Source organism: Bos indicus x Bos taurus, chromosome 4 (genome assembly GCF_003369695.1).
Source record: "Bos indicus x Bos taurus breed Angus x Brahman F1 hybrid chromosome 4, Bos_hybrid_MaternalHap_v2.0, whole genome shotgun sequence".
Classification (NCBI taxonomy): domain Eukaryota; kingdom Metazoa; phylum Chordata; class Mammalia; order Artiodactyla; family Bovidae; genus Bos; species Bos indicus x Bos taurus.
In genome coordinates this window covers 18,664,769-18,685,619 of record NC_040079.1, presented here as the reverse complement: position 1 = coordinate 18,685,619, position 20,851 = coordinate 18,664,769, and the positions used below count along the sequence as shown (strand labels likewise).

The 20,851-nt window shown below is 40.0% G+C and overlaps 1 protein-coding gene across 2 annotated transcripts in view; it reads right to left on the bottom strand.

Annotated features, from left to right (window-relative positions):
* Positions 1–20,851, bottom strand: part of DGKI (diacylglycerol kinase iota) — a 517,513-nt gene that overhangs the window by 54,185 nt on the left and 442,477 nt on the right. For both annotated transcript variants that reach the window (XM_027538894.1, XM_027538896.1), the window contains one exon: positions 12,121–12,146. In XM_027538894.1, the coding sequence (XP_027394695.1) occupies positions 12,121–12,146 (26 nt within the window). The remainder of the gene's footprint in view (positions 1–12,120; positions 12,147–20,851) is intronic.

The following is a 20,851-nucleotide window of genomic DNA, read 5'->3' as shown; positions in this document are numbered from 1 at the left end:
TACGAGTCAGTCGCCACTGAGCGACTTCACTTTCACTTTTCACTTTCACGCAATGGAGAAGGAAATGGCAACTCACTCCAGTGTTCTTGCCTGGAGAATTCCAGGGACAGCAGAGCCTGGTGGGCTGCTGTCTATGGGGTCGCACAGAGTCGGATACGACTGAAGCGACTTAACAGCAGCAACAGCAGCAGTCAAGGAGAACACAGGCAAACAGTGTGACAATAACCATGATCCTTATATAAGGACTGTACTATTATTAATACTATCATAGCTGCCAATGTACCTGCTACCCCCTAGGTTAAATAGGTACCACTATAAACCAGATAAAATCATTGTATAGAGTAAAAAGCTTAAACAAACAGTTTGAACTTTAGTTCAAAAAGCAAGCACAGTTCACTTCTTCATTTCTCACTTTCTTCTTAAATACTTACCTGTAGAACAGGGGATGTATCTGTAGGAATGAAACCTATGATTGCTTCCCTCGTTGCTGGAAGATCCATGACACATCCGTGTTTGATGACCTCTTCCCACCCATCCACTTAAAAGCAAACCAGGAGGTTAGCTTTCCTCCCTTCCTAGCTCTCTCCTTTTTTTCTGTTACTTTCTCATTTTGCAATGTTTTTAAATCCTTTAACTTAAATATTCTCTGAGGCCAAAGGCAATCTAAACTGAAGCTGTACATAAATCTTAGTAAAGAATGCTCCCCACTCAACACACACAGACATCTATAATTAGTCTTCAAGAGATAATTAGATAATGATCACCAGCAAAGTCTTCCAAAGAACCCAGAAGGCTCAAAGGATTATAGAGTTACAGTCAATAGTCAGATTTAATAAGGGGGAGTGAGAGAGAACAGTAGGGTCAGGGAAGAAGTAAAGTAATATAACCTGATTTCAGAAAGCCCAGGGTAAGGGTTTGGTTTGTTTTGTTTGTTGGTTCTGATTTGTTTTTGCTTTTAATCAGCAGTGATTGTCTGTTTTCCTAGGAAATGTGAAAGAAGACAAGCCAAGGAAAAGCGTGCTGCCATTTCTGATCCCTTCCTTTCACAGAGCCTGGGGAGCACCCAGTGAGACCACCATTAAAGGCCATCTTTTCAGCACAGTAGTAATGAATTTCTTTGGAAAAGGACCAGCACTAACCTATCTTCTACAAGAGGGAACAATGTTAATGAGGCTACAATGGAACTCAAAGATGTGTACTGAAGGGTTTGTTTGCCAACATCACATACTGCAGCAAATGTAACAGTGAGACTTGTACAGAGAGAATCAACTCTGTGCCAGGGCACAGCACAGAATGGGGCAACGTCTCTATTCATTGAGTGTAGAGTTAAATAGGAAAGGCAGCACCGCCCATGGGGAGAAAAACTGGAATCCACTCAAAAAAACCAGTGAATAGGGAAGGAGAAATCATGGGCATTTGAGCTGTCAGAAAAATTCATCATTGTTTGTCCTTAGAATTGACGGAGGTGGTTCCAAAACACCGAATTAATGAGCACAGAGGAGGGACTGGAATGAAGGACAAGGAGGGTGGTCTGCCAGAGAGATAGTAGGAGGGCACAGCAGCCGCACGGATGTGTGAGTACGAGGGAGATGGGATCTGGAGATGGGCCACAAGCAGGGGGTAGAAGTAATTCATTAAGGCAACAGAAGCAAAACCAGGATGGAGAAGAACCTCGAGAGCCAGCGCTAAAAAGTTTGAATCCAAATAAAAAGCCAATAGAGGCTTCCATATCACAAAGTGAACTGGGGCAAATGGACACACACACACACACACACACACACACATGCATGCAGAGCAAAAACAAAACACTCTAACCACTTTGTACTAGCTAGCCCAAGGTCACTGCAAAGCGGCATACTGCAATGGCCAATGATAAAAATTCTTCCCAGTAAGGCAGTTAAAGATCAGTAGATGTTTCCATCTGTACCATTGGCTATGTTTACTCATTACATTTTACTAATAAATAGCTTGTAGAATATAAAAGGGAAGAATATCTAACTTTCTTAATCCACTCTCTGTACTGGTCATAAAATACTGGGTTGTTTAAAAAGTTTGTTCGGGTTTTTTGGCAAGATGTTATAAAAAAAACCTGAATGAACTTTTTGGCCAACCCAATAACGGTCTTTATATGTGATATTTCCTTAAGGAAATAGCTACTTTTCAAGAATTCTACCTCTTTAAAGAGTGAGTGCTACTGACAGGAAATTAGATACCTGTTTCTTTGATTGTGGAAGTGTGAAAGTGAAATAAGCAGACAAGAATATAGCTTTAAATTGTTCTTCTCTGTTAAGGGAACTGCTCACTGATATGAGAAGAAAAAAATAAAACCTCTTTGTTAATGATCAGCTCCAACCCAATAATTTTGAGGTCTCTTTTCAGCCAAAAGAATCAAGATTTCCTATTACACTAGCTCAAAACTTAGCCATGCTATTGAGAGATTGTATAGATGGGCTAAATGTGGGATCTGGATGTAAAGTATCTGAGTTTAAATCCTAGTTTTAAGCCTTACCACCTACACATGTGACCTTGGACAAGTCACCTAATAGGTCCGTGCCTTACTTTCCTCATCAGTAAAATGGGAATAATAGTAGTACTATGATTGTACTGAAAATTAAACACACATAAAACATTTAGGGCAGTTTGTTCAATATATAAATAGTTTGGTGTGATCTTATAGTTATTTAATATCTCTAAACCTCAACAGAAAGTCTCTTAAACCAGTGGTCCCCAACTAGTTTGGCACCAGAGACTGGTTTCAGAAGACAATTTTTCCATATACGGGAAGGGGGTAGTTTGGGGATGATTAAAGTGCACTATATTTACTGTGTACTTTAATTCTATTATTACTACATCAGTTCCACCTCAGATCATCAGGCATTATATCCCAGAGGTTGGGGAGACCTGCCTTAAGCCACTGCCTAGAACTTATTAATTTTTAATAAGTACTAACCTTTATTTTCTAGTTTTAACCACACATATTATGGCAAGTAATTTCAAAGAAGTAGTTGAAATTATTTTTGCTAAAACATAAGGACCAAAACCATTAATCCCTCTAAACTTAGTTTCTCAAAACTCAATTATTCTTTTTAATTTCAGAAGATAACATATGTTTTAAAATATAACTCTTAATGTTTGGAACTATTATTTGAATAAAAATGAATACAGGTTTCTTTTTCAAATAACAAGAGGAATGAGATACTTTCTTAACATTTTAAGCCAAAATGCTGGATTAAAAAAAAAAATCAGGAAATGTGGAAAGATGCTTGTAATACTTGCAGCAGACTTTTTGAATATTCCCAAATCTCCACATATACAGAGACAGAGAAACTAGAAGAACCAAAAACACACGGTGAAATTTAAGACAAAGTAACCAGATATCCTTACAAACCTCAAGATTATGAGTGGCTGGAGAGAAGACACTGACAAGTCAAGTGACCTGCATTCTATCAACATCTGTGCAGGGAAGCAATGGGGCAGCTGATGGACCTGAGAACAGGAAGCCTCACAACAGCCAAGTGATCATGGAATAGGATAGTGGGCCAACCTGAGCACAGATGCAGAAACAGTCAGAAGCTTTCCCTACCTGGAACCTGCCCATGTAGACCCCCAAATAAAACTGTGCCCCCAAAGAAAAAAAGCTGTGCAAATGAATAAAAAGTAAAGACGACAAAGGACTTAGCAAGAAACTTGGTATTGTATGGGACTAAACACAAAATCAAAGAACACCTTTATATGAATCTACTGACATCATCTGAATAAGATGCTCTTTGAATTAATATCTCTGTGTTTCCTATGCATTCTAAACAAGAACCAAACAAGCATCCCTACATACAAACGCAAGAATGGAGAATTTAATCTATATTAGTCGAGTCTGGTAGTTTTCTCTGGCAACTGGAAAAGCTCGCAGAAGGAGTTAAAGAACTCTTATGCATAAAGGGCCAAGGAAATGAGCGTCTCACCTAGAACAATCTAAAGTGAACATGAATACGAATTAGTAAAAATGAACACGAAGGTAACTCTTAACTTATCTGGGATTCATTCCAGAGAAACAAAGAGATGACAAAATAGGGAAGGAGGGTAAGACACGCGTCGGCTAGCATAAAAATGTCTAACATGCGTCTAAATGGAATTCCAGAAGGCGCTACGTAAGAGAAGGCATTCAGGTAATGCTTGTACGTAAATGTCTGAGTCAGGGGGTGAAAAAGTAGAAAAAGAATAAAAACAAGACAACTGATTAGAGGAAAGGAAGCTATAAACATAAGACACTAATGAAACAGAAGACAAATATATAATACAGAGAACCAATAAAGGTAAAAACTAGTTTCTTAAAAAGCCAGGAACATAAACAGATCTCTAAGCCCCTGGTGTGCTTCATACACATACAAGAAGCAGGCACAAACAACATTAAACGTGAAAAGGCAGCTGTAACTTCAGGTCTCATAGAAATGACACAGGTAATAAGATAGTATTTAAAAATTCATGCCAACATGAAAAATAACTTTAATAAAATGGATGAACTTCTTAAATATAGTTATCAATATTGATTTAATAAGAAACAGAAAATCTATTTCTGTAAACATTAAAAAATAGAAATCTGTCATTGAAATTTATTCCCACAAAGGGAATGCCAGCCCCAGACAATTTTGCTAAGAGGATGTTTCAAGATATAACAGAAATAGATAGCTCAAGTGTTACACAAAGTCTTCCAGATATTAGGAAATGAGGGGACAGTTTCCAAATCATTTGATGAAGCTTGGAATACCATACAACAAAAAAGAAAAATCAAAGACCAATCACACTGGTGAACATGGATGTAAAAATTCTAAATAGAATATTAGTAAGCTGAACCCAGCAATATACAAAGGAGATATATGTAATAACCAACTTGAGTTCATCTCATGCACATAATAGGTTTTCTATTATAAAATCAATTGATGAAGTGTACCACAGTAAAAGACTAAATGAGAAAAAGCATATTATCATCTCAAAAGATGAAAAAAATCAATAAAATTTAGTATTTGTTGAATTTAACAAATTTGAATGAAGGGTGAAATCCTTAATAGTCTCTCCATAAAGCAACCATACCGGCAGCACCACGACCACCTCAGCGACCTTCACAAGCAGTGCTGACTTGTGGATGGCACTGACTTGGAGATCAGGAAAAGGCAATGATGCTGACTGACTACCTCTATGTCTATTCGATACTGTACCAAGGGTTCTAATCAGCACAGAAGGAATGAGAAAAACATACCGAGGGTAACAGTTGGAAAGGATGAAACAAAATTCTTAGTACTTGTAGATAATATTGCCTATAGAATTTTTTCCTTACAAAAGGTCCCTATGAGTATAAATATTAGCAGGAATCTTGAGTTGAGATATTGAAACAAGACTCTAAGGCAATTGCCTTTTAGTATGCCAACAATAATCACTTGAAAATACAATTTTAAAAATATAAAATATCACTAAAAATGTTAAGTACTTAGGAATATATTTAACAAAATATGGTCAAAACTTTCATGAAACAAATTATAAAGCTCTGTTGACAGGCACTTTAAAAGGTTAATTAGTCTTAAAAAATTAAATACAGAGATGTGGTTGAGATGCAAAGACTTATTATCATAAAAATATCAGTCCTCTTAATACGGAGGTATAGATTCATGCAATTGCCATGAGAATTGCAACAAAAAACTTGGTAACTTGATTCTAAAATTTATATGAAAAAAAATAAAAAAATAAAATTTATATGAAGAAGCAAAAATCCATGTGTATCAAGACACCCTGGATGAAGAACAAATTTAAGGTAACTCCTAGATAATCAAGATTTCCATCGAATTTAGAACTTTTAAAACATGTGAAAAAACTGGCTGGAAACTCAACATTCAAAAAACTAAGATCATGGCATCCGGTCTCATCACTTCATGGCAAACAGAAGGAGAAAAAGCAGAAGCAGTGACAGATTTTATTTTCTTGGGCTCCAAAATCACTGCGATGGTGACTGCAGCCATGAAATTACAAGATGCTTGTTCCTTGAAAGGAAAGTTATGACAAAACTAGACAGAGTATTAGAAAGCTGAGACATCACTGTGCTGACAAAGGTCCATCTAGTCAAAGTTATGGTTTTTCCAGTAGTCATGTATGGATGTGAGAGCTGGAAAATAAAGAAGGCTAAGCATCGAAGGACTGATGCTTTTGAACTGTGGTGCTGGAGAAGACTCTTGAGAGTCCCTTGGATAGCAAGGAGATCAAACCAGTCAATCCTAAAGGAAATAAACCCTGAATGTTCATTGGAAGGACTGATGCTGAAACTGAAGCTCCAACACTTTGGCCACCTGATGTGAAAAGCCGACTCAATGGAGAAGATCCTGATGCTGGGAAAGACTGAAGGCAAAAGGAGAATGGGGGTTACAGAGGATGAGACGGTTAGATAGTATAGCCAACTCAATGTGCATGAATTTTAATGAAATGTGAGAGATAACGGAGGACAGAGGAACCTAGTGCGCTGCAGTCCACGTGGTCACAAAGAATCAGACATGACATAGTGACTGAGTAACAACAAACCTATGCCATCCCTATGTTTAAACCACAGAGACATTCTTGCAAATGGACACCAGGAGGAGTTATAAAAAAGAATGTTCATAACAGTATTGTTTATAAAAAGAACAAAACCAAACAAAAACACCCTAGAGTCCACCTAAACATTAATCAAAATTTGGACATGTAAACTGTTCTATATTCATACAGTAGAACTATATATCAACATGATAGCTGCTCATCAACAGGATGAATCAGAGAAACACTATTGTGAAACAAAAGATACAAATCATAGAAGAGTTTGCAAAAGAATTCAACTTACAAAAGTGCAAAATAAGCAAAACTATATATATACACAAACATATATGTGGAATACATATATAATATACATATACATATATATTCATATGTGGAATATTCATATGTGTAATAAAATGATAGATAACAAGGAAGTTCTTAACAAAAAAGCAGAACAGTAGTCATCCCATAGGAGAGGGAAGATAATGTATAATAAAGGCAAACACAAAGCTTCCAGATTGCTACAAATATTTTACTGTTTAGGCTGGGGGCTGAGTACTGAGCCCCTTGGCTATAATTTAAACCAAGCCAATAAATTTTATATATTTTTATGAGTATTTCTATTTCAGCAAAATCTATGTACATGGATGTATTTATACTAGAGAGAAAAATGAACGTATGGTATTCGAGCCAGAGACAGGCCCTGATGAATTGAGCTGTGGGTCAGTCCACTCTGTGTTTCCCTGCACGACCCACTGCAAACTAAAACTGCCTCAAGCATTTCAGTGGCTCATCCTTGGGCACTCACACGAGTGACTGTGGATGTTACCATTTTCATTTCAGGATAACCCCTCCTCCCATTCTTGTTCACTGTGTTACTGTTGCAACAGCAGAAGTACCATGTAGTGTGAGGACCATTTTTACCAACAACAGGTCTAGCGGGTGGCATAGGAGAGGGACACCTGTTTCAGACATGCTGGGGGAATCAAGATTGCTTGGCACTGCCGCTCCAGAGAGTCCATGGATGTCCTTAACTTTGTAAGTGAACAGACACTGGTTGGAAGCTGACCCTCGGTTGCTGCCTGGGTGTAGATAGCAGCAGCACAGAGGCGATCTGAGTAGCCTGAAAAGCAAGAGGTTAAGACAACAGGGCAAAATCTGAGAGCTCAGAGAAGCAGAGCAGCCTGGGCACTGGAGGTGGCTCCAGGGGCAATTTAAATGATGAAGTGATAGGCACGAAATGCAGTGGAAACTCGGAGGACAGGGCAATCCATCATCACCAAGCTTATCTTCTGACAAAGACTAGGACTCGGCTTCCAGCTGTAACATTTAAATGTAATGTTCCCCCTGGGACTCAGCATGGCAGGCTTCCATGAAGCTTCAGTTTCACTCTGTTAACTAATTATGAGAGAATGTGACATTGGTATTTACTTTTTCTACAGGGACAAATCATTCCCAGCAGGAGGGAGAAGTTGTTGTTTTTGGTCTGTTTTGGTTTGTCATTAAAAAGAAATTACTCACACAGTAGTAAATAAACTCTTGTTAGAGGGAAATGTTTTTCTTTCTACAATTCGATCAATTCACCTGAATGGTGACACTCATTTCTTTTGTTCTCTGGGGACATAGTGAGCAAATGAACAAGAGCTGAGTGTTTAGACTAGGTGTGAAAATTAACACCACCACCAACTTGTGTAAGAGCTCTTGAGTTTCCTCCCCTAAAAACTGAGAACACATTTACTGTGTCCTGTGATTTGTTACAGATGAAACGAAATGACATAACTGAAACACTTTAGCAGAGTGTTTCTGCCTAAGAAGCACTCAATAGATTTCAGCCTTTATTCTTAACAACTCTGATATTCTGGTGCAATTGGTTCTACACTTCATTTATGCCTTAAATCATCAATTCCTCATATATACTGATCCTTCATCTAATCAAACACTGGCCCTTTACTTTATCACTGCAAGCTAAATTGTGTATTTTTTTTTACTCCTCACCTAGACAAAAAAATTTTCCAATGAAATTTAATATTTAATGATAATGTTGAAAGAAACATTTCTCACACGCCCTCTCATTTCCAGCACATCTTTTAACTTGTCAAAGGCAGGGCATAATGCTGAGCGAACATCATAGTAAACACATATTTCCCCATCCACCGTGGACAACAACAGCGTTATGTTAGGGCTGCTTTTCGCAAATGGGAAAGTGATTTCACAGACAATTTCACAACTGAACTCACAACAATCCCATGAGGAAGGCAGGCAAGGTAGATACGAACAGCCTCGCTTTATGGCCGAGGAAACTGAAACCAAGAAGGAAAATGACAAAGCCACGATAACCAAAGCACATTTTCTGTAAAATGGTGATAATCTGAGGGGACTGAGAAGGTCAGGGCTACCGGACTCTGGAAAATGAGATTTTCTCAAGAACAAAGTCCGTTTTGGGGATGCCCAAAGGGACCAGTCAGAGTGAGGGACCGGATCACTGCGGAAAGCAAATGAAATAGAAAAGCAAGAGGCACTGAGCTTTCTACTCTGATTTCATGATTGCCGATGTGCCTTGACTTTTCTACCCATAACTTTGAGAAAGCAAAATTACTAGTTCTTACTTCTCTTCCAAGTATATTGCAGTGTTATTATTATATACAAACACAGCTTGATGACATGATACATAAGGTTTTATGCAAACCACAGCGAACATGAACACTTTAAAATGTATAAACATAAGAAAACACATTTTAAGTACTAGTAGAAAATCTTGGTGATAAAGGAAAAGAATATTCTTCCATGGATACATGGGCCAGAAGATGAAAATCAGATGAGATTAGTTACATCATCATTGTAAGTTTATGTTACATATTTGAATCACTTTTGGAAGTTGCAGAATCAAATTAAGAGGCATGCCATGTAATAAATGTTTTGAAGCCATGCTGCTGCTAAGTCACTTCAGTCGTGTCTGACTTTGTGCAACCCCATAGATGGCAGCTCCCCCATCCCCGGGATTCTCAAGGCAAGAACACTGGAGTGGGTTGCCATTTCCTTCTCCAATGCATGAAAGTGAAAAGTGAAAGTGAAGTCGCTCAGTCGTGTCCGACTCCCAGCGACCCCATGGACTGTAGCCCACCAGGCTCCTCCATCCATGGGATTCTCCAGGCAAGAGTACTGGAGTGGGGTGCCACTGCCTTCTCCATGGATGGAAAAACCCTAAGTTTGGATAATGTTCCTTTAACTGATCACATACACCCATTTTCAAAATAATCGATTCTGAAGTGCTGTTAATACTGAACAAGACTTCCTGGTAGTCATCACCTTTCAGGACTCCCCAGAATACGGGCAGTGCTCACTGATAGCTCATAATCCTTAAGAATTCCCAGTGGACTATGGACCATAGAAATGGAATTCTAAAGTCTCACTCCCTTTTATTCTGGAATAGGGAATAAGTTCTTATACAGAGAAGAAGGCGAATACAAACAAAGTTCATTACAGTAAACCCCAGTTCAAAATAAATACTGAACATAAGTTTCTGGTTTATCATATGAACCTGAAATCCAAGGGCTCCTAAATATGCAATTTAAAAAACCCAGTCATACCAACACTGATGGACAAAATAGCATACAACAGTAGGTCATCATTAAATGGTCGATACTTGACTTGATAGGCCTGAACATAACTGCCCTATGATTTTTCATAAAACACGACACAACTTTATTCCAATGTAGAGAAAGACGTTATGATATGGCAGCAGAACAGGTCTGCTTAAAAACTGCCCCCTCTCTCGTCAGTATATTCAATTAATAAACATCTTTTGAATGTTTGCTGTTTGTTGGGATCTTTATCAAAGAACTCACAGTCTAGCGGGGAAGACAGGTAAATCAAGCATCAAATTTTTAAGTCAAATTCTAGAATGAAGAAAAATGTGCATTGCATTTTTAAGCAGGGTAGAAGGCTCTCATGGAGGATGGATGATTGACAAGGATAAACTCTCTTTGACAAAAAGGAAGAGGGACCTCGGTCAGAACAGTCTGGATAAAAGTGGGAAACATTATAAATATGGTGAGTTTCAGAAACTATACATAGCACCTCATGGCTAGAGCACAAAGAGAAGGGAAAAGATGCCCAGAGAAACAACAACCAGGAGAGGAAGACAGAGTCCATCATTTAGGACTTTCTAGTTCAGGTTTAAGTTCAGCATTGGAAAGAAGAATACAACTGTTGGTCTAGTGAAAAGGTTTCACCCCACAGGCTATGGGAGTAGATTTTTGCCATAATCAGTTTTGGTGATAGGCAGTTACAAAGTGAAATAAAAGAAGGAATTCTAGAGGAATGGCTATCAGTTAGAAGGCACTTTTAAAGGTCCAAGTAAGACAGAGAGAGGCCCTAAACAAAAGGAATGGGAATGAAAAAGAAAACAGAGAAAAAAGTAGTATAAAAAATAGGGTTGGCAGAATTTAGTGACCAGGTAGGAAATAGAGGGTGAAGAGGAAAACTTAAAACATGTCTTTTATTTTTTTACTTGATTGCCTAAATAAATCATGGTGCCTTAGCTGAATAGGAAGAGCATGAAGGAGAACATCCATGGTACTCTTACAGTCCTAGCTTATCCCTCTTTTATAAGATGAATTGCATTTTGTTTTGTATAGCAGCAGGTATGTGGCATTCCACTAACTCCATCCCCCAAAAAATCCTTGAGGGAGAAAGCTGTGTGTCACGCATCATCCTGTCCCTGCACATAGCCCCGCACAGCATACCTGTATAACATGATCATATAACTGACCCACTGTAAACATTTAAACATTTTTGACCGACTGATTGAATACACACACAACTTCAAAGCTTAGCTGAGACAAAACTATACACATTCTCCTTTGAATAAGACAGTTGTCTCTTAAAATGTAAATAACTCATCTTAACTGTGTGACAACTCAGACAACTACCACTCAGCCTCATATCAGACTCATAACATCCTCCACACATCTCAGTGTCCCATTTGGAAGGGACTTTGGGAAATATGTATTACAACCCCCATTTTAAAGGTGAAATCTGTGACTCAGAGAAGTCACACGACTAGCCCAAAGTCACAAAAAGTACAGTTAACCCTTGAACAACATGAGTTTGACCTGCCCAGGTCCACTTGTGTGAGGAATTATTTTCAATAGTAAAAACTACGGCACTACAGGAATCACAGCTGGTTGAATTCAAGAAAATGGAGAGATCACAGATACGAAGGGTCAGCTCTAAGTCACACACAGATTTCTGACTGTGTGGAGGATTGGTGCTCCTAATCCCCACATGGGTCAAGGGTTAACTATATCCAGAGATGGGACAGAAATCAGAATACATTAAACTTTACAATATTTGTCAAACAAATAAGTTGTAACAGATCTGAAGATAGTACAAGATACCAAATTCAGCTAGGGTGAATTAAGCTTTTAAAAGCATTTCATAATTGGCACTTAAAAAACACAAGACAAACATCTTAAAGACATTTTCTTAAATGATTCTGCTGACAATGAAATGCAAGGACCACAGCTCAACTTTCACCTTTGAATTAGTATAAGTAAGACAGATTCTTACCGTGATCTTCTGAAGAGACTGGTGACCTAAAATGAGACAATAAGCATGATAAATCTTTTGCAAGTGATACTGATAATTCTAAGTACAATGATCAAGAATAATCTTGTCGAAATTACACCATGAAAATTCAGTTAAACAGAAATTCAATACAGTAGATGGTATAATTAATGTGTTGGTTGTATGGTATATTCCAGTGAGTAACTCCCAAAGCTTACCTGGATTAGTTAAGTGGTAGATCTTTTACTAAAAGAGTCTATTAGTGGGACTTCTCTGCTGGTTTGGTGGTTAAGAATCCGCCTGGTAATGCAGTAGACATGAGTTTGATTCCTGATCTGGGGAGATCCCACATGCCACAGAGCAACTGAGCCTGCGCACTGCAACTACTGAGCCTGCCTGCCTAGAGCCTGTGTTCTGTAACAAAGGAAGCCACCCCGACGAGAAGCCCATGAACAGCAACTAGAGAAAGTCCTCGCGTATCAGTGAAGACCCAGAGCAGCCAAACATGTATAAACAAATAACATTCAAAAAACAGTCTGTTGGCATGGTGATGTAAGACTGAAACAAACTTAGTTAAACTGTCTGGATTTATCACACACAAAAAAAGAACTCACAGAAATGTGATGATGGACAAAATCCTTGCCATGCCACTAGTGCCCAAGGCCAGCTCTCCAGAGAAAATGCCACGGAGGTAAATAAGCCCTAGATTAAGTGTCTATCGGTAAAAAGAAATCTACTTGGACAATAAAAAATGAAACCAAAGTAAAAAGCAATGATGTTCCCTAAGCATTATTGGTTTTTGCTTCCACTGTTCATGGAATTTAATGTTTGAGTGATATGACATAGACACTTTATAAGTTGGCTTTGTGTTTCTAAACCTATCAGAATCAGGATTAGACGATAGGGCAACCACTGGGGTCCCACAGAATTTTCACAAATTGGTGACTTTTACCTATCATTTGAGGCTCAGGTTTAATTACGACATTAAGATACCAATGGATGGGACTTCCCTGGTGATCCAGTGATTAAGACTCCTTGATTCCAATGCAGGGGGTGTGGGTACCAACTCTGGTCAGGGAACTAAGACCCCACATGCCACAGGGTATGGCCAAAAAACAAAAATAAAGTGACATTAAAGAGAAGAAAGATGCCAAAAGATACCAGTGGATAATGCATCAACCCCTTTCACAATTAAAACCTTTTCTTTCTCAGCTGACTACATATTAAGTTAATTGGGGCAATACAGACACAACCTTGTGGATGAATTCCCCTCAAGCTTGAAAGATACTGTCTTGACTACCAACTCATGCTTTACTTGGGAGAAAGAGATGTATAATACCATCTTCAGAGGTGTTGGAAGTTTGAAGCGAGAGGCAAGAAACCAGGAGGGAGGGGTCCTCTCTAAACGATGGGCCCACTGGGGCCCATAGCAGGGAGATGACCAAAGGCTAATGCGTGAGTTTGGTAATAAAGCTACCAAACTTAAATAACTAATATTTATATGTAGTCATAATACAACTAAACCTAGACAGCATACTAAAAAGCAGAAACATCACTTTGCCAACAGAGGTCTATACAGTCAAAGCTATGGTTTTTCCAGGAGTCATGTACAGATGTGAGAGTTGGACCATAAAGAAAACTGAGCATTGAAGAACTGTGGTGTTTTCGAACCGTGGTGCCACAGAAGACTCTGGAGAGTCCTTTAGACAGCAAGGAGATCAAACCAGTCAATCATAAAGAAAATCAACCCTAAATATTCATTGCAAGGTTGATGATAAAGCTCCAATACTTTGGCCACTTGATGCGAAGAGCCAACTCATTGGAAAAGACTCTGATGCTGGTAAAGATTGAGGGCAAGAGGAGAAAGGGGTGAAGGGGGATGAGATGGTTGGATGGCATCACCGACTCAGTGGACATGAGTTTGAGCAAGCTCCGGGAGATAGTGAAAGACAGGGAAGCTTGGCGTGCTGCAGTCCATGGAGTTGCAAAGCATCAGACACGACTTAGCAACTGAACAACAACAACAATATAATGTTTATGAGACAGGATGCAAACATTGAGGCAAGGATGATTCAATTGGGACATAGTGGTTGAAGGACAATTTTAGCTACTTTGGGATGCCCAATACCATTTTACTTTATCTACTGATCAGAAATATTTTTGTCCATTATGTGAACAAGCAGTACAGTAATACAGACATAGGAGTAATGGTGAGACAGCCTTAACTTTCACTGGGTGGTGAAGTGTGAAATTAGTTCAACGTCAGCGGTCTCTTTAAGTAGACACTTGCATGTGAAGACTACAGAGGGTCTCAAGATCTGGTGGAGAGTAAGTAGGCATCTGGGAGGCAGACACAGGGAGGGCCCCTGACACCACCCTAAATCATCTCTGTGGCATCTGCTTGAGAAATGCCACTGGGACTCCCAGGTGGAGCTGACCTGTCCTCTCCCTAAGGGCCACTGTTTCATACTTGCACACACCAGCCTTCTCACTAAGCTGTGGTGGCGGTGGTGGTTTAGTTGCTAAGTCGTGTCCAACTCTTTGCAACCCCAATGACTGCAGCCCACCAGGCTCCTCTGTCCATGAGATTTCCCAGGCAAGAATACTGGAGTGGGGTGCAATTTCCTTTCCCAGGAAGGAGATCCCTTCTTCCTGACCCAGGGATCGAATCTGCCTCTCCTGCTTGGCAGGCAGATTCTTTACCATTGAGCCACCAGGGAAGCCCCACTAGGCTGTGAGCTCCTTGGAAACTAGGACCATGTCTTATTTAGAACACAGAGGATCCCTGATTAAAAGGTATGAAATGGCATTAATTTCAGCACCATACACTAGAGTTTGGACTCAGACACATTCTGGAACTCCTCAAAAATCACATCACCTTCAAACTATCTTCTAGTCTGCCAGCTCCTAGGTCAGCTAGGAAGGAAGGATCCAGGGAGTGATCTGAAGCTTCACATTAGTGACGATGTGGGCACTCTCCAGGCTCCACCCCACCCCAGACATGCCCACCATCCAATAAAGGACCAGAGGGGCCTGAACAAAGGAGCAGCAGGATTGACATGTACACACTGCTATATTTAAAACATAACCAACAAGGGCCTACTGTATAGCACAGGGGACTCTGCTCAATACTCTGTTCCAACCTAAATGGGAAAGGAATTTGAAAAAGAACTGACATATGTGTATGTACATCAATCACTTTTGCTGCACTCCTGAAACTAACACAACATCATTAATCAACACCACTCCTGCACAAAATAAAAATTAAAAAGGAAAAAAGAAACTGGAGAATTTTTTAAGCTACCCAGGACATAAAAAAGAGCTAGTAACAAGGAAACATCTTCATTCATGGTGTTTTCTGATGAGAAGTAAGCAAAAGCCTGTCTTGGATGGTTCACAATTAATTTCTCACAGAGTTATAGGAATAAAGGAAAATCCATGCCGATGGATGGACCACTAGATGTCTCAGGTGGAAGACCCGGGAGGAAGGGTTTTTGCTGCCTTTCTGTAGAAGCAAAGTACTAATATTAAACCTGAAAAATTCCAGATGGCTCCATGAGAGCCCCAGGGGGATGCCTTCTGCGGTATGTCCAGGCAGCGGGGAAGAAAGATCGATTTCAGACTGTTTTCTAAGGATTAGTCATGTTGAGTTTCTGTGTGGAATGTCTCCCACACGCCTAGGTTTGTGGAATTTTAAGACATATGGAGTATTTCAATCCTCACTCAGCATTTCACCTTTCACCGGAGCGAGTCACTAAATTATTCCACTGAGACAGGCACATCATCCATTATTGCTGGAAATGGGCATAAAAAGTTTTATGGAACTTAGCTCAGGAGAGAAGAAATACCATGAAATCAGCAGTATACACAGTTATTTTTAAAACAGAGAGGTTGAGTCCCGGGAAGAGATAACCTTCCTTAACCTGACAACGCGGGAAGGCAAGAAAGCTCGCTGCTTTTCCTCCAGTTGCACCTGAACGACTTGAAGTGTTGTCCCAGCCTGCTCATTTCTCCTGCACATACATTTTATCCTGGAAAAAGTATCTACTCTCTTAATGCTGACTATAGCTTTGCTGCTGCTGCTGCTGCTGCTAAATCGCTTCAGTCGTGTCCGACTCTGTGCGACCCCATAGACGGCAGCTCACCAGGCTCCTCAGTCCCTGGGATTCTCCAGGCAAGAACACTGGAGTGGGTTGCCATTTCCTTCTCCAATGCATGAAGGTGAAAAGTGAAAGTGAAGTCGCTCAGTCGTGTCCGACTCTTCTCGACCCCATGGACTGCAGCCCACCAGGCTCCTCCGTCCATGGGATTCTAGCGCTCAAATAGCTCCAGGATTTAGAGTTTGCCTCCTCACTTTTTTCCTCACCACAGGTTTCTTTTATGATGGGCTTCCCTGGTGGCTCAGGGGCAGAGAATCCACCTGCCGATGCACGAGATGCAGGTTAGATTCCTGGGTTGGGAAGATCCCCTGGAGAAGGAAATGGCAACCCACTCTAGTATTCTTGCCTGAGAAATCCCATGGACAGAGGAGCCTGGTGGGCTACGGTCAACAGGGTCACAAAAGAGTCAGATACGACTTAGTGGCTGAACAACAACAGGAACTTTATACTTGATTTTGTCCTGTTTTGTTTGTTTTGGTATTATTTCACATGTTTATTTACATTCCATTCAAATCCAGCAGAGACAGTGAAAACAGAAATTCAAGTCCAGCATTTAAAAATCTTTCACCTATTTTATTAACCCTGAATAATGATTATTCAGATCTGAATCTTTCCATTTATAATGACTTGAACCTGAATAACTGTTACTTGAGACCCTCTTAACCACCAGGCCCTAAATGTGATGTAGATTGACAAAGAAATAAGACATCAATTTCAAGGAACACATAACCTAGTGTAGGAGGAAAATATCTAACCAAATGATTATAATGAAAAACTGCAATCATCAAAACATGTATGAGTAAAGAGCACAGAAGAGAGGAAGACCAGTGCTCTTTCAAAAGAAGTAAAAGAAGGCTTCAAAACTCAAGAACTGTCTGAGCTGGGCTTTTTTTTTTTGTTTTTAGTTGGCATATAATTGCTTTTAAAATTGTGTGTTGGTTTCTGCTGTACAATGAAATAATCAGCTTAAATATACATATATCCCTTGCCTCTTGAGCCTCCCTTCTGCCCCTCATCCCACCCCGACAGTTCAACACAGAGCACTGAGCTGAGCTCCCTGTGCAATACAGCAGATTCCTGCCAGCTATCTAGTTCACATATGGTAATGTATATGTATTGCCAGCAAATTTGGAAAACTCAGCAGTGGCCACAGGACTGGAAAAGGTCAGTATTCATTCCAATCCCAAAGAAAGGCAATGCCAAAGAATGCTCAAACTACCACACAATTGCATTCATCTCACACGATAGTAAAGTAATACTCAAAATTCTCTAAGCCAGGCGTCAACAATATGCGAACCATGAACTTTCAGATGTTCAAGCTGGATTTAGAAAAGGCAGAGGAACCAGAGATCAAATTGCCAACATCCGTTGGATCAATGAAAAAGCAAGAGTTCCAGAAAAATATCTATCTCTGCTTTATTGACTATGCTGAAGCTTTTGACTGTGTGGATCACCACAAACTGAAAAATTCTGAAAGAGATGGGAATTCCAGACCACCTTACCTGCCTCCCGAGAAATCTATATGCAGATCAGGAAGCAACAGTTAGAACTGGACATAGAACAACAGACTGGTTCCAAATAGGAAAAGGAGTACGTCAAGGCTGTATATTGTCACCCTGCTTATTTAACTTATATGCAGAGTACATCAAGAGAAACACTGGGCTGGATGAAGCACAAGCTGGAATCAAGATTGCCAGGAGAAATATCAATAACCTCAGATATGCAGATGACACCACCCTTATGGCAGAAAGTGAAGAAGAACTAAAGAGCCTCTTGATGAAAGTGAAAGAGGAGAGTGAAAACATTGGCTTAAAGCTCAACATTCAGAATACGAAGATCATGGCATCTGGTCCCATTACTTCATGGCAAACAGATGGGGAAACAGTGTCAGACTTTATTTTTTTGGGCTCCAAAATCACTGCAGATGGGGACTGCAGCCATGAAATTAAAAGACGCTTATTCTTTGGGAGGAAAGTTATGACCAACCTAGACAGCATATTAAAAAGCAGAGACATTACTTTGTCAACAAAGGTCCATCTAGTCAAGGCTATGGTTTTTCCAGTGGTCATGTATGGATAAGAGGGTTGGACTATAAAGAAAGCTGAGCGCCAGAGAATTGATGCTTTTGAACTGTGGTGTTGGAGAAGACTCTTGAGAGTCCCTTGGACTGCAAGGAGATCCAACCAGTCCATCCTAAAGGAAATCAGTCCTGGGTGTTCACTGGAAGGACTGGTGCTGAAGCTGAAACTCCAATACTTTGGCAACCTCATGCGAAGAGCTGACTCACTGGAAAAGATCCTGATGCTGGGAAAGATTGAAGGCAGGAGGAGAAGGCGACGACAGAGGATGAGATGGTTGGATGGCATCACCCACTCAGTGGACGTGAGTTTGAGTGAACTCTGGGAGTTGGTGATGGACAGGGAGGCCTGGTGTGCTGTAGTCCTTGGGGTCGCAAAGAGTCGGACACGACTGAGTGACTGAACTGGATGTGTATGTTTCAGTGCTCCTCTCTCAACTCTTTCCAGCCTCCCCTGTCCCCACCATGTGTCCCCAAGTCCTTTCTCTTGGGGGAAAATGCATGCCTTTCTATTGTTGCTCTGCAAATAGGTTCATCGGTACCATTTTTCTAACTTCCAGATATATGCGTTAATATATGATTATTTGTTTTTCTTTTTGACTTACTTCAATCTGTACAGCAGACTCCAGGTTCACCCACATCTCCAAAATATACAAACATCTCTTGCAGCTCAATATCAAAAAAAATAAATAATACAATCAAAAAATGAGCAAAAGACCTAAACAGACATTTCTCCAAAGAAGATATCCAGATGGCCAGGAAACACATGAAAAGATGCTCAATATCACCAGTTATTAGAGAAATTCAAGTCAAAATCACAGTGAGGTAGTTACCTCACACTGGTCAGAACGGCCATCATCAAAAAATTTATAAACGATTTGGGTTTGAAGGATAAGTAGAAGCCTATTAGGTAAGTAAGAAACAAAGAATTATTTCAGGTGGAGGCTACAGGCATATGAGAAAGGATTAGGATAGAAAATTTCACAACATGTGATCAGATATACAAGCAACTTAGTGTTGTTCGCATGTAGAGGAGTCATAAACATTATGTCTAGAGCCACAAGAGGGAGGGGCGTTTCATATAGAGGCTGAGGGGCTTGTCATTTTGGTTCTAAGCTACACGGAGCAAAGTTCTGATGCAGAGAAGTCACAGCTTCTCATCTGTGCTTTTGATCGTGCAGTTGTGGACAGAGCAGATCACAAAACAGTGAGAATAAAGTCAGAAGACAAGCTACAGACTAGAATCGCAGAACCTCCGCATCCGTGTGCTCTTCAATCCTTTTTGAAATCCATGGAAAATAACAGGGACAATGAGAAACAGAAAAGAAAGCATCATCTCTGGCTAAACTAGAAGACGTCCCTAAACCGGAATTATTAGATATGAGGAGCTACTAAGTCTAGTAAAGTTGGACCACGTTCAAGCAGACAGAATGTGTCCATCTTAAATGAGGAGACAAGGCTAACCAAAGCCCTTAGCTCTGAGCCATTCAGGAGCAGAAGCAAACCCTAGAGGAGAGTGCTGCTAAGAAAGAGTATGAAGACTAGAGACTCAAAGTTTCCAGAAACCCACCAACCTTCTTTCCCTAATTATTCATCCCAAGCAGTAGTTCTAAAAAGAACTCGCCCCAAACAAATGTGAGTTATGAACAAAAGGGGATCAGCAGGACATCTACACAAAACCACCCTAAGAAGAGAGCAGAACAGGGATTTCTGACAGATAAAACACAGGCGGAGTCCGCACTAAAACGACAACGGCAAGAAGCAGGTAAAAACTTAATGCTTTGCCATGAGATCAATAGATGGAATAAGGGGAGGAAGGAAGAAACAAGGGAAGGAAACAGAGTCTGAACAGAAACTTAAAGAAGAAACACAACAGTCAAAAAAAAGCTAGAAGACCACAGCAGAGGACAAGTATAAAGGTTTACTCAGATCTTTGAATTATTAAATTATAGAAAAAACCTGCAGGCTTTCCCTACTGTGTCCCCACTGCACTGGGGAAATAAAAGGATTAAAAGGAGGTGACTCACAATTAAAACTGCATTAAGAAGGAATCCATTCATTTATTCATCCCTTCAAATATCTGCTTTGTGGAAGAGTTTTGCTTTTTAAGCCACTCTGATACACTTTTCTATGAATCTTAATTTGAACATGGGCTAGTGAAAGTCCCCTTTCCAATGTTAACCCCACTTACTTGAATATTCATACTTTTCTTTCCCTTCAAATGAAGGCAAGACTTCTCAAATGAGAGTATACATGGGAACCTGAAAATAAATGCTTTCCTGGCAGCTCAGATGGTAAAGAATCTTGCTTGTAATGCGGGAGACCCAGGTTCCATCTCTGGGTTGGAAAGATCCCCTGGAGAAGGGAATGGCTAACCTCCTCCAGTATTCTTGCCTGGATAATCCCATAGACAAAGGAGACTGGTGGGCTACTTTGCTACCATGGGGTTGCAAAGAGTCAGACATGACTGAGTGACTAACACTTTTCAGGAAAATAA